We start from the raw sequence: 23,062 nt of genomic DNA, 5'->3' as shown, positions 1-23,062 counted from the left end.
CTGGTTTCCAATGAACGCTCCATCGCGGTTGGCCTTAACTTGCATGTCGGTACCGGTCAAACACAACCAGATGACCACGATTGGCGCTTTACGCTTTTATAGCAATGTTTTCACATATGAAATTTAAAAATTCATAACTCAGATTTCCCTTATTAGATTTTTGTCATTTTTGTGTAATTTAATGTATTAGAAATGTACTCATTTTCACGACCCAGTTATGAGGGGATGGGATGCATTAGGGGTTAAAACTATCGGGGACCTTACAGGGGCAACCGGTCTGATCTCTTTTGAGCAGGCACAACGCTTATATAATCTAGGGCGCAGAGACTTTTTTAAGTACTTACAAGTGAGGTCAGTTCTGGTAAAGAAACAGGGAGGGGATATGAATTTTCAAAGAATCGAACTGCTGGAATGTGTAAGGGATGAAGGGGGATTCTCCATCTCGCAATTATACGAAGAAATTTGTAAATATAAAAAGGATGATTGTGATAGAATGTATGAGAAGTGGAGAGTCAAACTAGGTCTAACAGGAAATGAGGCAGAGCAGTCATTAAAACTGTCAAATTCGGTCTTAAGAGTGGCTAATCTACAATCTCAGCAATATAAGACTATGTTTGAACTTTATTACACTCCTCATAAAATAGCGCAGTGGGGGGGAAATAACGGGGGCATCTGTCCGAGATGCCAATCCACGCAAGCAGATACAATTCATATGTTTGCATCATGCCCCTCTCTGGACATATATAAAAAATCTTTGGAACAATTTTTTTCCGATTCTCTGGGGATACATCTAACTTTGACAAATGAAGTTATGATTTTGGGTGTAGTGAGGGTGGGTGTAGATGTTCTTCACCATGAGTTTCTGTATTTAGCTATGACTCTTAGCAGACTATGCATAGCTACACTCTGGAAGGACCCTAACCCCCCAACATTACAGCAATGGATCTCTCGTGTACTGGCCATATACATATTAGAAATGGCCCTATATGAAAAAAGAGGGAGGGAAAAAAAAGAGGCTGGACGGAGGATATGGGCCCCAATAATTGAATGGAAAAGGAGGCTGGGAGAGATTTAAGATGAAATAGGGGGAAAGGCAGACGCAATTAAGAATATGTGATATTTTTTAATGATGGTTTTCTATTGTGTCTGAGATGAATTTTTCCCATTTTTTCTTTTCTTTTTTTTTTTTTTACTTACGCTTCCCAGTCTAAAACTCTTTGCGTATTTGGAAAAAATGCTTTATTTGTTTTAAATTTGGCGATAATGCTTTTTGAATTGTAAGATTATATATGTATATATATATATTTTTTTTTTCTTTTTGTGTGTTTCTGTTTCTCTGGCAATGTATTATAAATATGTAATTCTGATGTTGATGGGAAAAAAATAAAAATTAAAAAAAAAATATGCTTGTAAAAAAAAAAAAAAAAAGAAATGTACTCATTTTTCTATATTGGTTTAAGATTGTCTTTTCTTGAGTTGTGTTTTGATTTTATTACTGTTTTAGTACTGCACAAATTATTTACACATTGCCTGTAAGTTAAGCCTTTCTGCTCTATGCCACACCTACCATAGGGATACACTCAGGTTAATTTAATAGCTGTAAGGGTTCACCCTGACAAGTGTTGTGGTTACTATTTGAAGTGAGTATTCAACTTCCTCAACTACTATCCCAGGTTTTTACAGAACCACACATGCATTTTTCCAATCAAGAGGAACAGTGCTGGTGTTGAAAGACAATTCAAGAAGATGACAAAAAGCCTCTCCACAGTATGGAGCTAGCATGTGGAATATACTGGCTGATCAAGGATCATCTGGAGATCAAGAATTAATGGATTTAATCAGTTGTATAACCATGTCTTGCATAATAAAATGAAATAGTGGCAGGCAGCGGGCTGGGTCACTCTGCTCCACTGATAAAAGCACAGTAGTGGTAGTGTGGTTATTAAACCAGTTGATAAATCATTTCACTCTGTAACGAACAAAAGAGAATCAATTAGCTTCTTAGAAGGCAGTGCCTCAGAATGAGTCTGATTACCATTTGAGAACCCTCTAACATTTTTAAACATTTCCTGGAAGGCATTGTTACTTGTCAAAGTGAAGCTAACACAGTATACTGTTGAACGGCAGGTTAGGTTGAACATCAAAGTTTTTCCAAGGTTTTACAAGCATGTTTAGTAATGGCTAGTTCAAGGGCCAACCAAAGAGCTGATGGAACCCTGCGATGAGATATAGAAATGGCCTTGGGTGAAACTGAATCTAATGCAGAAGTCTTCCAATTATTAACATTGAGCATCATCACCTTAGGTTCTAGAGTGTTCTATTAAGGTGGAGCATGTTCTGGTGGGCAAAATATTAGCCACCCTACATTTAGCACCACAAAAGTGTTGTGTAGAGACCATGTTAAGGTCTCTGTTATCATGTTTTTATAAACTATTGTAAACGTAAGTGCTAAATGATCAAACCATATAAAAGGAAAATCCTTTAGGTCAGTGATAAAGTTGTCTGAGACAAATATGAGGTCTAAGGTATGTCTTCCGGAATGGGTAGGTATTGAAATCGGTAGAGTGAAGCCCAGTGTTTCAGATATAGACAGAAAGGTTTTCCAGAACGAATGACTAGACTCAATCCACATATTGAAATCACCCAATGAAAATACAGGACACAGTATACCTCCAAACTACATGATCTCATTTCTACCTCTAATGTCCTTAGAGATAGGCCTACTTCTTTTTCTAAGTTAACCAGGATACCTTCATTAGTCTTTCTTCAACATCTCAAGACCTGTCTCAATGAAATATCAGCTAACTTCTCTCGTTCATAATATATTTATTTACGAGTTTTATATAGCACTGGCCAGACCTGAAGGTATCGGAGCGCTTTACAACAATTGTCCTGTAGCAATCGAATATTCCGAGTGACAACAATAACACATTGATTCGTGACAAGTCTTGTTCCAGGAAGGGGGGACGCAGGAGCGAGTCCAAAGGGAGGGGATGTAAAGTCTTCCTATCAAACTGACTATATACTCTCATAGGCGGCAGCTCTCCCTATGGAGGAGTTCGGTTGAGGAAGAGGTCTTTGAGCTGGCTTTTGAATTTTCTGATGGAGGGCTTAGTTCTGATATGGACTGATGGCGTTCCAGATTTTGGGCGCATTTCCAGAGAAGAGGCGTGATAAGGTTTTTTGTTTGCGAGTTTTCGGAGGAATGAGAAGTAGAGTGTTGGTACTTCTGAGATTCCTTGTCTGGCCAGCTTTATTGAGTTTGGAGGCAAGGTAGGCAGGTTTGCCGGTGTGCAGGGCTTTGTGTGTGAGACAAGCAGTTCTGAAGTTGGCACTGATTTCAATTGGGAGCCATTTTAGTTCTCTGAGAGCGGGAGTGATTTGATTGTATGTCTTTACTCCAGTGACCATCCTGGCTGCTGCATTTAGAGTTGATCTGAGAGCAGCTAGGAGAGATGTTGCCGTGCCTGTGGGGATTGCATTCCCATAATCCAATCTGGACAGAACTAGGACTTGTGTTGCCTGTTTAAGGTCCTTGGGAGGAATGAAGGGTTTTATTTTGTTAAGTAGTTTTAGGTTGAGGAATGTGATCTTTGCAGTGTTCTTGATATGTTTGATCATGTCTACGTTTGGGTCCAGAGTGATTCCCAGTGATTTTACAATTTCATCTGGGATGAGACTACAGTTGAGAGCATCAATGGTTTTTAGCCATTCAGGGGATTTGGGGGGTCTGCTCTTTGTTAGAAATGAGGAGGATTTCCATCTTATCTTGGTTGAGATTCAGGTGGTTGAGGGATAGCCAGTGTTGGACTTTCCTTAGAGTGCAGTTTATTCTCTGAATATCACCAATGGAGGAGGTTTCAAGGTAGATCTGGGTATCATCTGCATAGAGGTGGAAGGGGATGTTGGCTTTTTTGAGTATGGTGGTGAGGGGCTCCATGTAGTTGTTAAAAGTGATGGAGAGAGAACTGATCCTTTAGGGACGCCCCTGCTTACTGGGAGTAGGTCGGACGTGAAGTTTGTAATTTTTATTCTTTGAGAGCGGTTCTGCAAAAAGTAGGTAAACCACTGTAATACCACCACCTCAGCTACAACCCTTTCTTGGAGTACATTAATGAGCAATTTGTGGTCTATCATGTCGAAGGCTGCCTAAAGGTCTAGGAGTATGAGTAGACAGCAACTGTTCAAGTCGAGTGATTTGTGGACATCATCAATGACATTCAGGATCGCTGTCTCTGTGCTGCAACCTTTTCTGAAACCCAATTGGTGAGGGTCTAGAAGGGTGTTGCTGTCAATGTGTTGGGTAATTTGAAGGAGAACACATCTTTCCAGGGTTTTGGCTAGGAATGGGAGATTGGAGACAGGCTTGAAGTTATTTAGATCGTTTGGGTCAGAGCCCCTTTTTTTTAGTAATGGCATGGCTAGCATGATACCGGTTCTTAGGGAGCTGTTTATGATTTTATTCCAGAGCGGGGCAAGGGTGAGTTTGAGTTCTTTTGCCAGTTGAGCAGGGATAGGGGCCGCCATGTGAAACAAGGGTTTGGATCTGCTAATCATTTCAATAATTTTGGTGTTGGTGGGAAGGAGTGAATTTACTCTTTCTTCCAGGTCATCGAGCAGAATCTGTCTTACATTTCTCGCCCAATGGGGGGAATCCTGTGTACGAGGTAGGCAGTGGATCGTTTGGGTGATGTGAAATAAAAAGATGTGGCGGTCTGACCAGTCTACAGGAAGGATGTCGTCAGTAGTGACTGTATCACATGAGCTTTAATGGCATCCAGGATTGGGCCTCTGTTATGGGTTTGCTCTGTGCAGTGTTGGATAAGGTTATTGTTGCGTAAAAGCGAATTCATGGATTGGATCGAAGAGTTATTTTCATCATTCCATTGTAGGTTGAGGTCGCCTAGAATTATGTTGTTAGAGTCCAGGAGTGAGCAGTGTGTTATCAAGTCGGAAAAGTGTCCTCCAAATGAGGGGTTGTTGCCTGGCGGGTGATAAAGGAGAAGGCAGTATAGCATTTTGTTGTCCGTCGTCTTGATGGTGGAGGTTAGATATTCAAATGTGTTATATTTGAATGAGTCTGTTTCCGTTACAGAGATGTTCCTCTTGTGGATGATTACAATACCTCCGCCTCTGTGATGTTTTCTGTCTTTATTGATGATTGAGAACCCCGGGGGCACGAGCATATCGATGATAGGGGAGGAGGACTCATTCATCCAAGTTTCTGTGATGAACGTGATGTCTATGTCATGGGTGAGGATGGATTCTGCCAGTTCTGTTGCATGTTTGATAGCAGATATGCAGTTTATCAGCATGCAGTTGGTCATTCCCTTGTTGTTGATTTTCTTCGTCAGGTGAGCCATGGGGATATTAGTGAGGGAGGCTGGCGGCCTCAACGATCTAGGTGCACTGCGATCTCTTCCAAATCCCGTGATAACCTGGATCCTGGAGCTGGGGTTGACAGCTGGAGTTGTGTCATAGGAGTTGGCAAGAGCGATTGCCTCTCTCACAGACATTGCGGTCTCTGGAGCTGATTCATGAAGGAGGTTGTGTTCCAGCTGTGCCCTTGGGCCTTGGGCCTTGGGAGGATTTGTTTGTTTCGCGTTGGTAGGTGTGGGTGTCGAGAGTGGGCGATTTTTTTTTATGCCTTGTATTACGATCTCTAGCTAGCTTTCCATCAGAGCAAGTCTCTGCGTCATATTCATATACGGAGTAGTAAGGGAGTTTAGGTTCAGGATGTCCAGGGATGGAGAGAGCTTATCATTGGGAGTATGGCTCACAGTGTTAATGTTGCCTATAACCGTCGGCATGTACTGTGAAGAATCACGTCTTGAATCATGTGGCAGCTTCTTGTGTGCCGGTGAAGGGAGAGAGCTAGGGGTTATTGACTGAAGGCCGGTTTCCCTCGTTGTTAGATGTGAATAATATCGTGGAGGGGGGAGAGGTTGGGGTAGGCAAGGGTTTGGAGAGTCTCGGCAGAGATGTACTCAGGGGAGGTGGGGGAGGGAGAAGGGGTGTCTTCGGAGGGGGATACGTTAGAGTTGTTGGTGATGGAGTGTCTCTTGGGATTGTTTTGAGAATTCTCCAGGGGGTCAGAGGGTTGGGGATAGGGAGTTGTTCGAGTGGGCATAGCGAATGTGAGTGAAGGCGTTGCATAGAGTGGGGAAAAGGGGGTCAAATGATTCAAGGTTGTCATCGTTGGCTTGGAACAGGACTGTGCCGTTGCTGTATATGGTCGCAAAGGTGTTGCCACTGCGCATAGGGCGGTTTCAGATTGAGAACGTCAGTTTGCAGCTTAGAGGAGTGCTAGTTGTTTTAGATATGTGAAGGTGGGTACTAAGAATGGTGTTGTATTTTGCCGGGCTCTAGGTGTGGAAAATGAGGTCTATTTTCCGCTGGCCTTTGGAGGAGCAGTGGTATATGTCCGAGAATAGTGTTTCCGGGTGTTGTCTTATCAGTCTGTGTTTGAAATTTCTTTTCGCTGTGAGGGAGAGCTTGGGGGGGGGGGCAGATGATGGAGAAAGAGTTAGGGCAATGGGGTTTCAGGTAGTTCAGTGCAGAGATGGGGAGGGAGTTAAATTGGCCGGTATCATTTTGCCTCTGTTAGTTAGGTGGATTGCCCCCCAGGATTCACCCCCATCTATGGGTCGTTAGAGGGGTGGGACTGGGAGGAGTTAGAGACTAGAATCCCTCTTAGTGGCTTAGTGATGTTTGGAGAAGAGGAGAAAAAAAAGGGGGGGAGTTGGGTGGGAGAAGAGCTGAAGAGCTGTGAGGAGGACACTGCATCTTTGCTATGTGTTGCTTTGCTGGGTAGGCCTGCAGATACTGTATCTGCCAAGGAGAGGACAAAGACTGGACTTTGCTGTGAAACCTGTTTGAGAAGAGTCTCCAAGGGCTTGTGTTCTGAAGTCTCAGAGACACAAAGACTTCACCTACAGCCTTTTTGAACTACACTACTCCAGTTCTGGGCCACTCGGGGTTGATCCTGCTACAGAAAGCTGCGAAGAACTGAAGAAATCTACAAAATCGATTCTTTGCTCTTGCGTCTGAATTTTCCGATGCAGCACCACTGTGTGGGTGAAATGCACAACCTGTGAGACCGAAGAAATCAACACAGCACCTGCCTGCGGCCCAAGAAAACTCCACACACTGACTCCAACTGATTCACCCCGGTGAGGCTAAAAGAATCGACGCACCACCAGTCAGTGGCTATGGAAATCCATGCAGTGCCTGTAACGCCTGGATTTTCTTACACATCGCACTTGTGAGGCAAATTTTTCCGACGCAACACCCGCAGACCAGAATCGCCTACAAAATTGACACATCACTTCCCCCTACAGTCCAGATTCGACGCATCACTTCTCCTGCGTGCAGCAGAACTGTTGCGTCACCTCCCCAAGGACTCAGAAACTAACTCATCACTGTGTTTTTTGACTTCCCTCCTCAGCTGCTGTTTTGCCTCGTTGATTTTGACGCATTTGAGGTACTTTGTGTACAAAACATGCATCCATAGATTTCTATGGACAGAATTTAACCTTTTAAAAGTCATATTTTGAGTTGTGTATGTTGGATTGTTGTTGTTTTGGTCTTGTTTAGTTTAGATGGAGTTACTTTATTTTTCTAAACTGGTGTGGTGTCCATTTGTAGTGGTTTCACTGTGTTACTGTGTGTGACAAATACTTTACACATTGCCTCTGAGATAAGCCTGCCTGCTCATTCCAAGCTACCAAGCGGATGAGCCGGGGTCATCTAGACTCCCTTATCCGGACTAGAAGTAAGGCTCACTACTTGGACAGGGTGCAAACCTCTGCCAACTAGAGACCCTCATTTCTAATACCTTTTCTCTTGTACCCCAAATTAGAGGTGGTTCACAAGGGTTAGAGCAGTTGGACTTCTGCAGTCCGAGGTACACAAAGAACAAAGAAGGGCATCTTTCCTGAAGAACCATCAAACCAGTAGGCTCTAGAAGATCTGCTAGAGCCCAATTACCGTTATCTGTACTCTCCTACCCTAGAATCAGTTCTTGGAGTTTGGGAACATGATGAGTGAATGGGCGGAAGAACTGCAGCCTCCAAGAAAGTTGACAATTAAAAAAAATGTCATCCTTCAGTGGACTGGGACGTTCAGGGCATTTTGTCCCTCTTTTTGTCTTTGTGGAGGAAATAGCATAGCTAAGTTTTGAACATTTCATAGCTTTTGTGGTGAAAATGTTATTACTTCTCTGGAAACTTCTTGGATTTAATATTGACATTTCTTTTCGTGCTTGAACCATTACTTGGCTTCTAGAAACTACTTACAAGGTGCAAGGACTATTCAATTCCGTGCCTTGTCTGACAATTCAATGGCCCTGGGCTACGGCAATATATTTCCTAGAGAAAACTAAGATTTATATTTGGCTAATGTGAAGCAATTTTCTTGGACTTCGTAATGAAATGTCTTGACTTACATGGTACAGGTTTGAGAGAGTGGAGAAAATGTATGGACTATGGGGTCTAACTCATTTAAATAATGGTACAGTATGCCTCTTGTGAGAAAAAGTAGATATCTCATTTAGTATCTATTTATATATCATCCTGGACCTATCCTCTGCCTTCGACACGGTCAACCATGAAAAACTACTTGAACGCCTCAAACTCAGGATGGGATTGGAGGGCACAGTTCTTGAGAGGTTCAGGTCCTTCCTCCAAAACCGATCACAGAGATTGCTAATCAATGGCAACCTATCGGCACCAGCCATGAGGTTGGAGTCCCTCAAGGATCAACCCTATCCCCCACCCTCTTCAACCTTTACCTAGAACCGCTCAACGAAGTACTACGCACTGCTTACATTTCCTACCATATGTACGCTGATGACACTCAGATATACCTCATCTCTCGAAGAGATTTTCTCCCTGAATGAAGCTTTGAAACTCACTGTTCAATGGCTCACATCCGATCAACTCAAACTCAACGCAAAGAAAACAATATTTCTCCTTATCTCCCATCCCAACACCAACCCTGAGATTCAATCATGGATTGAAGCTATCACAGCCTTAAATTGCCCACCGACAATCAAAGATTCTGTCATATCCCTGGGAATCACCCTTGACGGCAACCTGAACATGCCGGACCACATCAATTCGATGGCCAAATCAGCCAAATTCCACCTGAACTACCTTAGGAAATTGAAACCCTTCCTCGATGCCCCCGACCTAAAAATGGAAGTCCAAGCACTTGTCATCTCTAGACTAGAATACGGCTGTTCTATCTTCTCGGGTTCACCAAAGATCTCCTTTGCACCTTTAAAAGCCTGCCTCAATGCGGCAGCCAGACTACTTACTGGCACAAGGAAATTCAACCATATTTCCCCACACCTCAGAGCTCTGAACTGGCTTCCCCATGAAGCAAGAATACAGCTCAAACTAGCATGCATCATGCACAAGGTTTTATATGCTAACTCTCCTGCATGCCTTGCACAGAAATGTGTGATTTCCGGAGGAATCAGAAACTCCCGGTCGCCCAGAGACCTTGTGCTCCAACCTGCATGCTTTCTGAGGAAAAAAACTTACAATCGGGCCCTCTCCTAGGCTGCTCCAAGAATATGGAACTCTCTCCCACCTGTCCTCAGAAGAATCCCTTCTCTGGCTCGCTTCAAAAAGGATGCCAAAACCTTCCTGATGGGTAAATTTCTTGTTTAACCTTAGCCTCATCCACCACTATGGCCCTGATCTTCAGCTGCCTACCACCTCCCTTTGGATTACCTGATCACCCCGCCAAGAACTCTGGCAACTTATCTCGAGTAATTGTAAATGTAACCTGTAAATATATTGTCTCGCCTTGAGCAACTGTGAATGTAATCTGTAAATGCGTGCCCTCTCTCTCGTATGTATCCTGTCCCCCCTCCTACTCGATCCTTTACATGTTGCTGCTAAGCCTGTCTGTGCAATGCTATCTTTTCCTGTAAAGCGCTCTGATACTCTATCGGGTCAAGTTTGCGCTCTATAAAACACAGAAATAAATAAATAAAAAATTTAGGGGGCCAGGTGCGGCATTAGTCTGACTCTTGCAGAGTGGTTTACTGTCCCTGTGGATAACATACACAATCCTGGCTCAAGTACAATGAGGTTTACCTGTGGGACATGATAAATATTTTCCCAAAAACACTAGAAGAAGGCAACATAGAAGCAGATAAATGCAATACCTATGTGGAGAGAAAGATTCGAAGAAACTATTAACTCTGACATCAATGTGCCAATTATTTTGACACTTGAGGAGAGCAAATTAAATATATGTTTTCAACCCTGACAACCATTTAAAAAATCACGACACGACATTGAGTCTTTGAACAGCATTCCCACCACAACATGGGCTCAGCTCTTCATACAGAATGTAATCTCGCAACTACATCTACTGGTAAATGAGATTTCTTAATGAAATAAGTTTTCTTAATGAAGATCTTAATTAGCAGAGGTGCAGGCTGACTGGTGGGCAGCCCCAGGGGGTCATGGTGGGGCTCCAGGTGTGCACAAAGCTCTTCCCAGAAGTAGGACTAAGGCCTCCTCAACCAATTGTCAGTACACTGTGCACAAGCCTTTAAAATTAGAAATTGAACAACGTCAAAATATTTAACATGCTAAATGTTATTCCGTGACAATAATCGGTGACAATGGACATCATATTTTTTAGAAAATGTATTGAGGGATATTCCTCTTCATGCCTCAACATAACCCTTTTAAATACCCAGCTAGTTTGGCTGCAGTGATTTGAATTTTACACACGGAAAGCATTGGAACAAAGAAAAGTAGTACATACATTCAATGTTTGGAATTTCCTTTTAAAGAACCCCTTCACCTAAACCTCAATTGACTTATTTTTCTTGCTTGAATATGTTAATTGTATTAAGTCAGAAAGTACTACTGAATATCTGTTTCCCATATCTTTTCGTTAAGGGATGCCTCATATTATCTTGCGTGCAGAATTTTTGATTATCTGGCATAATAAATAAACACTGCTTCTTAACAGGGAAGTGGGAAGCATAGTGGACCGCTTCTGCACTTCATGAATAGTAGATTGGGAGGTGTGGGGTTGAGTTGATTAAGGCACAATGTGCGTTGAATGAAACTCACACGTTCGCTTCATGCAAGTGTGATACTGTAATTAAGGGCAAATGCATCCTTATAATGCTGCTTAACACAGAAGCTCAATAAAAAACACAAACTTAATGGACAGAATGGACGCGTATTTTTGTCCATAAACATATAAGTCGTTTTTAGAATTAATAATTTAGAACATATTACCTCAACCCTGTTAAGGAGAAATAGAAAATCTACATACTGACATACATTTTTTCTGTAGCAAGGGTACGTGATATTCACATTTTAATAGGAACTTGAAATGACAGAGATGCCCCAAAGCTATGCAGTTTTTCCCGTCTGAGCACATGGAAAGCATTCCAGCAGTAATCCAGCTGTCTATAAAACATTTTACAGTGCTGCAGTATTCCAGCTTGGATTCCGCCATTTTTATAATTGTTTGTTGTTTCAGAAGCTGTGGTGTCTGCTTGTTGTATGCAATCCTCTTTAAAGACTCGTTAAAGACTCCAACCAGGAATAGATGGGGGACACCTCAGTCACCCAAATTACATCAAATAGGCCATTACACCGGCCACGCGGAGGGAGGCACCCCATTGTCCTTGATACCCTTATGTGGGCTGACATCACCCGGAATAGCTTCTGGTGTGAAAGAAGAAAAGATAGTTAAAAGAAGAAGAGAACTCTTTATTTATGCGATTTTATATAGCGCAAACTTTACCCGAAGGTGTCAGAGTGCTTTACATAAGAACCAGTTGAAAAACATAAGGATTTAGGATTACATGCGTTACATAAAGGATACAAACAGAAAAAAATTGCAAATGTACAAGATGTAAAGTCACACAAGGAGGAGAGACAAATGGATATACTCTATGAGTCACATATGAATGGTAGATAGTACAAAGGTCTACTGCATACACTAGTGATTAGAGTTATCTCTATATACATAGGGAAGGGATACACATGGATATACTCTAAGAGTCACATAGGAATGGTAGAGAGCACAAAGGTCTACTGCATAAACTAGTGATTAGAGTTATCTCTATATACATAGGGAAGGGATACACATGGATATACTCTAAGAGTCACATAGGAATGGTAGAGAGCACAGCAGACTACTGCATATACTAGTAATTAGAGTTATCTCTATATACATAGGGAAGGGATATGACTGGATATACTCTAAGAGTCACATAAGAATGGTAGAGAGTACAGAGGTCTACTGCATATACTAGTGATTAGAGTTATCTCTCTATACATAGGGAAGGGATATGACTGGATATACTCTAAGGGTCACATAGGAATGGTAGATAGTACAAAGGTCTACTGCATGTACTAGTGATTAGAGTTATCTCTATATACATAGGGAAGGGATGCACATGGATATACTCTAAGAGTAACATAGGAATGGTAGAGAGCACAGCGGTCTACTGCATATACTAGTGATTAGAGTTATCTCTATATACATAGGGAAGGGATATGACTGGATATACTCTAAGAGTCACATAGGAATGGTAGATAGTACAAAGGTCTACTGCATATACTAGTGATTAGAGTTATCTCTATATACATAGGGAAGGGATACACATGGATATACTCTAAGAGTCACATAGGAATGGTAAAGAGCACAACGGTCTACTGCATATACTCGTGATTAGAGTTATCTCTATATACATAGGGATGGGATATGACTGGATATACTGTAAAAGTCTCATAGGAATGGTAGATGGTACAAAGGTTTGCTGCCTATACTAGTGATTAGAGTTATCCCTATATACATATATATATACATACATAGTAGGTTTCCTCAGGTAGAGTTCCATTAAACTGGCATATACTAGTGATTAGAGTTATCTATATACAGAAAAGCAGAGTTCCATTAAGTGGGGGTGGAGGGGGGATGCAGTCGGAGGGGGGGATGCAGTCACAGCACCAGGGGAGGGACAGAGAAGGTCAGGAAAGTGAGAGAAACGAGAGAGGGAAGCAGATGGTAACGAGTAGGACAGCGAGGAGTGTCTCAGATGCAACAGGAGAGACAATAGAAAGGTCGCTAGGACAGAGAGGGGAGGTCAGAGAACGATAAAATGGCAGAGGAGTGAGGTAGCAGAAGAAGCGAGTCATAAAAAGAAAATGCCGGGGAGTGCAAAGGTCCAAGTCTGAAAGTCCAGGAAGAGGGCTGACATAGCCAGCAAGTCCGGGGGGAGAAAGGCAGTCCGCAGCAAAGTCACAGCCTCATCGTCCATGAGGAGCTGGGGCTGAGGAGTTCGATCTGGAGACCAGGGGTCAGGGAAGGAAGACCTCAGACGCCAAGGCAGCTGTTCACAGAACGGAAGGCAGCAAAGTCAAAAACAAAGTATAAAGGGAAGGAGGAGGGGGCCTCTCACCAGAGCGATCAACAGAGTTTCATGTGGGAAGAAAGTTGCCCCGGGTGGAAGGCTGTGCATCTTCCTTGGAGTATCATGTAGCAGCGCCTCCTCTCCCTCTCCAGACGCAGGCGGCGTCTCTGGGGTCGGAAGGGGGCAAGTCCCCTGGCCCGGGGCTCCATGGCTGCTGCTCTGAGCTCGGACCCCCGCCGGCCGGTGCCCCTGGTGCCGCAGGAGGGCACAGACGGGCCGCCTCGCGCCTTCCTGTAGACCCTCTTCGATATCCTGGACGGCGGGGCACGGTGCACATCATGGAGATTGAGTCCCACTGGCAGGGGGCGGACACCCTGGAGCTGCCCCGCGCGGGGTGCTAGAGTGCTAAGGTTTCTGGACTGCACAGGGCCTGCAGGTTGGGAAAGTTCAGGCTGCATAACAATAACCCGCAATGTCGTAGGATTCCAGCAGTGCCTGGAGGTCGAAGGGAAGGGCACTTCATATGTACTGTCTTACTCCCCGGTCCTGCTGGAAAGAGTAAGTGTGAGGGAGGATAGGTGTGAGTGACTGTAAGTGATTGAGACTGTGTATATGAGTGTGTGTTGGGCTTGGCCCTCTCTGTAGTGTCACCCCAAAACTTTTTGCCTTTACCACTCATATTTTCTGAACCTGTTTTAGTTGGCTTTTAGGACTCTGTGCACTTTACCACTGCTAACCAGCGCTAAAGTGCTTGTGCTCTCTCCCCTAAACATGGTAAAGTTGGCTTACACCCACTTGGCACGTTCAATTTACATATAAGTCCCTAGTAAATGGTACTGCATGTACCTTGTGTCAGTAAATTAAATGCTAATAAAGGGCCTGCAGCCCTCGTTTGGCACCCAATAAAGGGGCCCCTTTTATGGGTTGGCTTGATAGTGCAGCTGTCGCCCGGCAATTCTGTGACAACCACAAGGAGAGAGGCTGTGGCTCCACCTACAAGTTGCAGCCAGGAGTTCATGTTTTGATTGGGTGAAAGTTGTATGCTACCACAAAAAGTGCTTCACCGCCACAGAGCTGTTTTCATTTTGTTTATCTTTCCAGCTGCCTGAGATTAAACTTTCAGGGGCGCACACATGGCATTGTAAAGCTATAAAAGTGCCTTAGAAAACTAGATATTTTATGGTGTTTTCCTGTGGCAGCAGCACAGATGGGAGGAGGGCAGTCAGTAACCAACATGGAGTTTTAGGTCTGGTTTGCCAGTGCAACTGCGACCTAACCTTTTTAACCAAACCTAGATTATACTATAGTTCTTTGCTTCCACACAAATACATACCCATTCCCATGCTATCTACTTGTACAACATCTCTTTCGAGCCAGACTTTTTGTCATTGTCAGTGTTTGTTTAACATGTGTCAAGTTTGCCATTGCAGCCTGTGTGCAGTTTATTTATTTTTTTGCAGTTTTATATAGCGCAAACTTGACCTAAAGGTATTGGACCACTTTACATGAGCACCAGTTACATTACACAAGGACACATTCAGTTTTAGGAACAAGGAGATTAAGTGATTTTCCTAGAATCACAGAATGTTGAGCCAACACTGAAACTCAAACCTGGTTCACCAAATCCAAAATTGGCATCTTTAGCCCTTATGCCACATCCTCTCCCCACTGCTCTTCAGTTTTAAATTGCCATTTTGACCTGGTGAACTATACCTTTTGCCATACCTAATCTTTACTTTTTCATACCTATAAGTCACCCCTAGAGTAGGCCCTAAACAAATCATTGGGCATGGTGCAGTTTATCTAAAAATTTGGAGATGTAATTTTAAGTTTTACATTTCCTGGTAGTGTAAAACTCTTAAATTGTTTTTCACTACTGCAAGGCCTACCTCTCCCATCTGATAACATTGGATTACCTTATTACACTTAATAAGTAATCATTTTTGTTGATCTCCAGTGAGTTGTAATTTAAAACCCCATTTAATGGTAAAGTAGGATTTTAAATCGTAGTTCTGAAAATGGCAGCTTGAGAAAGTTGGTAGTTTCTTGTCCTAACCATCTGGTGTCTGCAGCCTGTGTCCTGGGTCACATGACTAGGTGCAGTTGGCAGTTGGCCTTTGTGTATTCCATGCACACAGTATCACCAAGGAGGACTGGTGTTTGTAGGATGGACCATCCTGTCCTGATGGGTTGAGGTAGGGTTGTCACCTACCACACTTACATTTTTAGAGAACTGCCTCAGCACACAAACAAAGTACTTCAGACTAGCCTTTTGTCACCCAAGGCATCCTGAGATCAGCGCTGAGAGGAAATAAATTGCAGAACCATCTGTGGGGGGACAACTCTAGAAGCTTCTCCCATTTCAAAGCTGGCACCAGGTTTAAATATTGGACCCTGAGACCCAATCTTCTTGATGCTTGAGGTCTGCCATGTTCTTCAATGGACCGGCCTTCTGCTTTAGGTCTGCCTTGCTGCTTAAAGGTGAGAGGACAAGTTCTTGGAACCCAGGAATCCAAAGTGACTCCTGGTCTGAGCTACAGGGGAGCAACAAGCTCCAGAGGTCTCCCTGAACCTGTCCATATGACCTGTTGCACCTGGCTCTGCCTGAACCTGTAACTGGACCTACCTGCACCTGCAACTAGACCTGCATGAGCACTGCTGACCTCTGCTGGAATGAATTCCTGATCCCAAAGAGGTGCCCCAACAGGTCCTGGACCCTTCGTCGCCATCTCTTGAGCTCTGTTTTTTGAAATCCTGAAGTTTTGAAATTTGTGTCGGACTTTGAGAAGGTAGCTTTTTCAGTGGAACTAACATGGTCCTTGTATCTTGCCTGCATTCCATTGTGGTCGGCTTGAACGTGTGACTTTGTCCCAGTCTAGCATGACCAGATACCCACTGGAAGCGCTTCCTGCTTCTTGGCGCTATTTTCACTTAAGCCTTTAAAATTGCATATCTCCGGTTCTTCTGACTGTGTTTTTGTCTTTTCGGTCAAATTTTATTTATTAACATTTACTCTATTTTTCTAAATTGGTGTAGGACATCTCTTGTGTCATGTTTTCACTTGTTTTGTGTCTGTGTGCTGTGGAGAAGTGTGGCTCAATGGTTAGAGCGGCAGACCCTGATGCAGAGGTCTAGCCCGGAACCAGGGTTCCATTCCTGGCCTTGGCGGGTCTTGGGCTAAAAAAAAAATTCCACGGACCTGATAATTCTTGCCTCGGTGCCTATTCCAATCATGGAGTCCAACTCTGGGCAATAGCTTGCTTAATCTCCACAACGGCCCCCACAACGCTAAGGATGCCTGGCCTCCACCTTGGGGGTGCCCAGGAGTGGACACCTCACAGGGAAAGCCAGGATGGGTTCCACAGCGGTATTCGTACAAGCGCCTTGAGACCCTTGCGGGTGAGTAGTGCGCTATACAAGTATTTACTATTTAAAATACTTAACACAGTGCCTCTAAGTTAAGCCTGACTGCTTTTGTGCCAAGCTACCAAAGGGTTAATCCCAGGTTAATTTAGTGAATGTATTGTTCACCCTGACAACAATTGTGGTTGTTGCTTGTGAAGATCTATAGGAAGCTGTCCCCATCCTCCATCTTCTACCATTCTCAACAAGGGGAATCAAAAATGTATCCATCTGACTTCATAACTCAGACTCACACAACACACAGAGTACGGCTGGACGTGCTACGCATGCACTGCACAAACAGCACACAACATTTACACAGGAGGCCAGAGCTAGGGATTGTGTTTTCCATAACAGCAGAACTTTACACACTGCGGTCAGAGAAACATGCTGTTACTGACACAGAGAAAGTGATCTGGTCAGACTACAAATTCGTACACTGCCACCACCTCTCGGTTATACACAGACAGCATGTACAGAGGGCCCAAAGGCCCCTAAGCGCGCACACTTGGTGCACTCCTACAGATCGCAGGACATGGATTGAAACTTAAAGTGTCAAGGACAGACAGGGCTAGTGTGATGCCAGGACCATCGTCACAGACTACCAGCTTCATATGCAGTTGGGCAATCGGTGTAGAGGTACATGTCTATTTATGAAACGGGGGATATTCCCGCCTAACAGGGGATAATGCACCCCACATCTGATCCATCAGAGAAGAAGTTAGTTTTTTTTCGCTTGCTGGGGTTCAGGAGAAATATTATACCCCCCTGCTTAGTATACTGAACCAGTGAGACTGTAAGTAGAATTAATTTCAACTGTCCCCAAGCAGCAATATCAGCTGTAATGCTGACACTGGCAGCAGCATCATTGATTAGCAATAATTTGGTACCAGTCATATAACTCGTCTTTGTACATCTTTTCACCACCCACTGAGAACGCTATGCTGATCAGACTGTTTTTCATATGTTAACTTCACCACACTCACCCACACATGTATAATTTATTAAGATGCACATGTATTTTGATAAAAACATAAACATTACAATGTTTAATCAATTTTGCTTTTCTCTTTATTCATTCCACAATAGCTCGTTGGTGCAGGCCTCACTGCCTGTTTTCTCTGTGTTCTCTACAAGGAAGAAGAAGAGGATTCCTATTCGGCGATGTGATAGGTTAGATCCCTTTCTCTTTCCTACGTGTGCCCCGCGTGAAGAGCATGTTCAGCTGAGCACTGCTTAGTGCTTGAATGGCCTGGGTACCGTTCAGTTGTATTTGGTGAAACACTGCATGGCACATGGGCAATGTCTGGACAGTTATTACTGATAACAAAGCATGCTCGTGCTACCTATTTTGTGCTTATTAATGTGCTACTGCCTTCATCGTTGCACATATCTCAAAAATTCTGCATGTTATTTTCATTTTTGGACCGATTTTAATTTTGTATTATAGACTTCTACCTCATGCAATCGTTCTAGTGATGGCATTTTGAACATTCCTGATCACAATAAAAGTCACTGGTATACTTAGTGAGTCAACGAGATTGTGCACATTAAGGTAAAGGCGCCTGTTGCTGAAATGGTACTTGTACTTTATTAAAAATATCATAATCCTATCGGTCAGTCAAATTTCTTTATTTCACAGTGTGTCCAATGCATATACAGTACTCAAGCTAAAACAACATCAGTAAACGTTATACATATAAAATAATGTGTTATGCATCATAAAAAGAAGATTAAAATCCATATTTAAAATCCTAAATTTAAAAAGGTGATCATTGGAAATAATTGTAAAGTGCATTGTGCCATCAAAATTAATCAATAGTCGCCTCACGTTTGTCCTTCGCTCTCCCTGTCTTTCATGGCCCTTCTGTTGTTCAGAGAGGACCAGAGAAATTAAGCTGTGGCATTACATGGGGGGGGTTGGAGGTGCCGTCGAGCTCTTTGTCGGGGCCGGTTTTCGCCCGATTTTGGTACGCTGCAAAAACGGCCCTGTAACAAAAACGGCCCCCAGGGACCCAAAACCGCCCCCCACCCGCGCGGCGCAACAGGGGGTTGCCCGGTGCCCACTATGGCCAGTCCGGCCCTGATGATATGTATGCAGAAGAGGGAGAATAAATATTTTCCTTTGTAGGTCGCAGAAGCGGCAACAAAACAATAAGTGCAGGTTTGACTGGGCTGACCTTTCATCACAGAGACAAGCTGGCAAATCATTTAGTGAACATATATTCTTTGGAAAGCCCAACATCATAGGAATGAGGGGGCATATTACCAACAACTAGCAATAATTATCGCTATGTTGGCTTAGCGGCAATATTTTTATCGCCGAGCTGCTGCGATTTTTATCGCTTAGGAACCTTGCTATTATCAAGGTTTATCTCCTACGCGATAAAAATCGGCCGAAATGCATGAATATTGCTGAAAAGTCAGCGATATTCATGCATTACCGAGCTAATGCTCTTAGCCATGTTATCCACCTACCATTGGATAACATGGCTAAGAACTGCTCAGGGGCAGGTGTTAGCTTTTGGAGATAATCACGCTTAGCGCGAATATCTCCAAAAGTTGGTAATAGGAGATAGCGATGTTAGCGATTGTTTCCAGTCGCTAACATCTTGGCACGCCCACTTTGCATGTCATTAGTGATAAATTTCACTGACATACAAAGCAGGGCTCAAGATGGTCGCTATCTCCTACTAGCTGTCGCTAGCTAGTGTTAGCGACAGCTAGGTAATAGGGAGATACTTTTATCTCCGCTTTCTTGGCTTTCTTGGCTTTCCTTGAGATTCAAACGGAACCTCACTGGAATAAACTGGTGTTGAGGATTTGTCACGAATGTTAAGTATGAGTCATCGATTTGAGTGGAGAAGGGACAGGTAAGGTACATCTTTACTGAAGGTTTATGACGAGTAAACTCACCTCTCTCTCCTGCAATCTTCTCTAAAAAGATTTGTTTGATTCTTGCTTTAGGCACAGTCGTACAGCTGGATGGATTAGCGTATAGATCTTTCAAACCCAAAAAGCTGAATGTAGAGTTCACGTGTTGTAGCCAAGCGATCTTATGTGCGTAGTCTAGGGCTAAACTGTCCCTGATAATATTTTGTGTCAGTTTGAGAGTCTCTCTCCTCCAAATCGAGTGCCACAACAAAACTGGGGCTAACCTCACGATATTGGTAAGATATGGGATGCAAGTTCAATATGGCAGTTATAATTTGAACAATAACTTGGGAGGGCTAATAACCTTTTGTAAAAACCATCCTCTATTCTTTGTAAGGGGCCAATAGCCACCATCCCCCCAAACCCCTGCTACATACGTCGCTGTAGATATAACTTTTGCACCATACACCTTTTTAATTACCTCGATGGGCTAAAAATGGTCTCAGTGCTGTGGTTGTCATGGAATCCCGATTAGGATGGGTGTCCAGAAGGTGGTTTTATTCCAGGAATTTGGTAAGCTGACGTTTGATGGCCTTTGCGAGAACTTTGACTGGGTAGGGCAGCAGGGATATTGGAAGATAATTTTTTAGATTGTTGGGGTCAGCGGAGGCTTTCTTTAGGAGGGGTCTGACATCTGCATGTTTCCACCTGTCCAGGAAGGTTGCTGTGGGGATGGGGCTGTTGGGGATGCTGATGAGGTATGTACTGATTGGGTTCATTGTGCCGCTGTAGAGGTGGTGGGGGTAGGGGTTGGTGGGCGCCCCGGAGTTGATGGAAGAAATGATGGCTGAGGTGGTCAGGGCAGAGAGTGGTGACCAGGTGGTGATGGTTTGGCTTGTGTGTGCTGGTTGGTTAAGGTTAAACCAAAGGTGATGATGGACGGAGTGTTGACAATACAAACACTCACCCCCAGTCAACTGATCTGGGTTTAATCCATCACCGTTCATTACCTCACTCCGCCACCCCAGTTCAGACATGGCCATATGCAAATCAGTCTGACCCTGTGGCTCATGGGAACAGTCCAGCCCGAACTGCCAAGCCATGTCTTCCTTGGACCGGAATCAAGCTTCCCAGGACCAGTTTCTGGAATTACAGCCGTCTTCAGCCGGGTTTGCTTGACTCCAGTGGCAAAGTGAGCAAGGGACTCACTTCTGAGCATACCCTGCCAACTTAGGGCGTACAAAGAAAAACCAAAGGTGATGATGGACGGAGTGTTGACAATACAAACACTCACCCCAAGTCAACTGATCTGGGTTTAATCCATCACCGTTCTTTAGCTCACTGGGGTGGAAGAGTGGGCTAAAGAATGGTGATGGATCAAACCCAGATCTTTTGAGTTGGTGTGAGTGTTTGATTGGTTCAGATGCTCCGTCCATCACCACCCCCTTTTGTACCGCTTTGGCCGCCATAAGTGTGGCAGGGTATGCTCAGACGTGAGTCCCTTGCTCACTTTGCCACTGGATTCAAGCAAGCCGGGCTGAAAATGGCTGTAATGCCAGAAACCGGTCCTCGGAAGCTTGTTTCCGGTCCAGGGAAGGCATGGCTTGGCAGTTCGGGCTGGACTGTTCCCATGAGGCACAGGGTCGGACTGATTTGCATATAGCCATGTCTGAACTGGGGTGGCAGAGTGGGCTAAAGAACGGTGATGGATCAAACCCAGATCTTTTGACTGGGTGTGAGTGTTTGATTGGCTCAGAGGCTCCGTCCATCACCACCCCCTTTTGTACCGCTTTGGCCGCCATAAGTGTGGCAGGGTATGCTCAGACGTGAGTCCCTTGCTCACTTTGCCACTGGATTCAAGCAAGCCGGGCTGAAGACGGCTGTAATGTCAGAACCTGGTCCTCGAAGCTTGTTTCCGGTCCAGGGAAGGCATGGCTTGGCAGTTCGGGCTGGACTGTTCCCATGAGGCACAGGGTCAGACTGATTTGCATATAGCCATGTCTGAACTGGGGTGGCAGAGTGGGCTAAAGAACGGTGATGGATCAAACCCAGATGTTTTGACTGGGTGTGAGTGTTTGATTGGTTCAGATGCTCCGTCCATCACCACCCCCTTTTGCACCGGTTGGTTAAGGTTGTCGGGTTGATGGTGGAGGTTTTGACGTTGAAATTGTTGTAGATGTTGGTGATCCTACTGTGTAAGCAGTCTGAGAGAGTGTCACAGAGTTCTTGGGAGGGGTGGATGCTGTTCTCTAGAGCTGTCTGGTTGGAGAATTCTTTGACTAATTTGAAGAGTTCTTTTGTGTGGTTGACAGCGGAGTCGATGCAGGTGGTATTGCTGCTTTCTTGGCTTCTTTGATGTGCCGGTGGTAGGTGATGAGGGATGTTTTGTGAGATGCTCTGTCGGCAGCGTTCTTGGTGGCGGGTCATCGATTCTCCAGTATGTGGCAGTTGCGCTTCGTGGTCCTGAGTTCTGGGGTGTATCAACTTGCATGTTTGGGGTTCTTGTTAGTTTTTGTGGGCTTCAGCATGTTTTGTGGTAGGAAAAGAACTGTATGGTTGAAAATATTTTCTGTTTGCTAAAACAATTAATAGTGAAGTCAAGCTGTGCCGGGGTTCCCCTCGGATACAAGGTAGCCTCCTCATACTGGGTTTTATGTATAATTTAATTAGTTAAATAATTGTGTTTATATTGTATGTTTTAGAATGAATGAGCCCCAACAATATGTGAGAGTGCCTTACAAGTAGATAACTGATAAAGGAAGCATGGCTACACTGTGAACAAATGTAAGTGATAGCAAGAATTGTATTTACACAAAGGGTTCCTGATGGACAAACTCAGAAATGTGCGATTTCGAAATTGTGAAAATTAAATAATCACAACAGTATGGAGCACTCGAAATGAGGGCCCCAGCGATTAACAGTCGAATCCCTCTTCTTGTGGGAGGGCACATTCGTGTTTTTTAGACTTGCTAATTTTATTTTTGTTTTCCTCATTTAAATTTTCCATTATCGGATTCGGTGCCGTGGCTCATATGGATGCCGGCTTTGGAATATGCTGCTCGCATCACTGTGCTCAGAACCAGTTTTCTTAATTTCAATTTCAGATTTCCTTCCCTGCAGACCAGCCTTGAGCAGATCAACTTTTGTGTCGCGCGCTATATGAATGCCTTGACCTTTGATTTGTGGCATGGTAACAAACAAAAGGTTTTTGTGGCATACAAAATCAATTTTAGGCACACCCAGGTTTGAGTATTATAGAAAATCTTAATTTCTGTGCTCTTAGTGTTAAGATAGCTAGTCTCCATATATAGGTTGCAAATCTTGTTTCAATCATACTGTATCGAGCAGAACTGGTGAATTTAATTACACATTAATGACATG

The 23,062-nt window shown here is 43.8% G+C and overlaps 1 protein-coding gene across 1 annotated transcript in view; it reads left to right on the top strand.

Annotated features, from left to right (window-relative positions):
- TSPAN11 (tetraspanin 11) overlaps positions 1–23,062 on the top strand; it is a 690,523-nt gene that overhangs the window by 630,590 nt on the left and 36,871 nt on the right. The window contains exon 7 of the mRNA XM_078654138.1: positions 17,897–17,980. Within this exon, the coding sequence (XP_078510264.1) occupies positions 17,897–17,977 (81 nt within the window). The 3' untranslated portion in view covers positions 17,978–17,980. The remainder of the gene's footprint in view (positions 1–17,896; positions 17,981–23,062) is intronic.

Source organism: Lissotriton helveticus, chromosome 1_1, assembly GCF_964261635.1.
Source record: "Lissotriton helveticus chromosome 1_1, aLisHel1.1, whole genome shotgun sequence".
Taxonomy (NCBI): Eukaryota; Metazoa; Chordata; class Amphibia; order Caudata; family Salamandridae; genus Lissotriton; species Lissotriton helveticus.
This window is presented reverse-complemented; position numbering and strand designations above follow the sequence as displayed.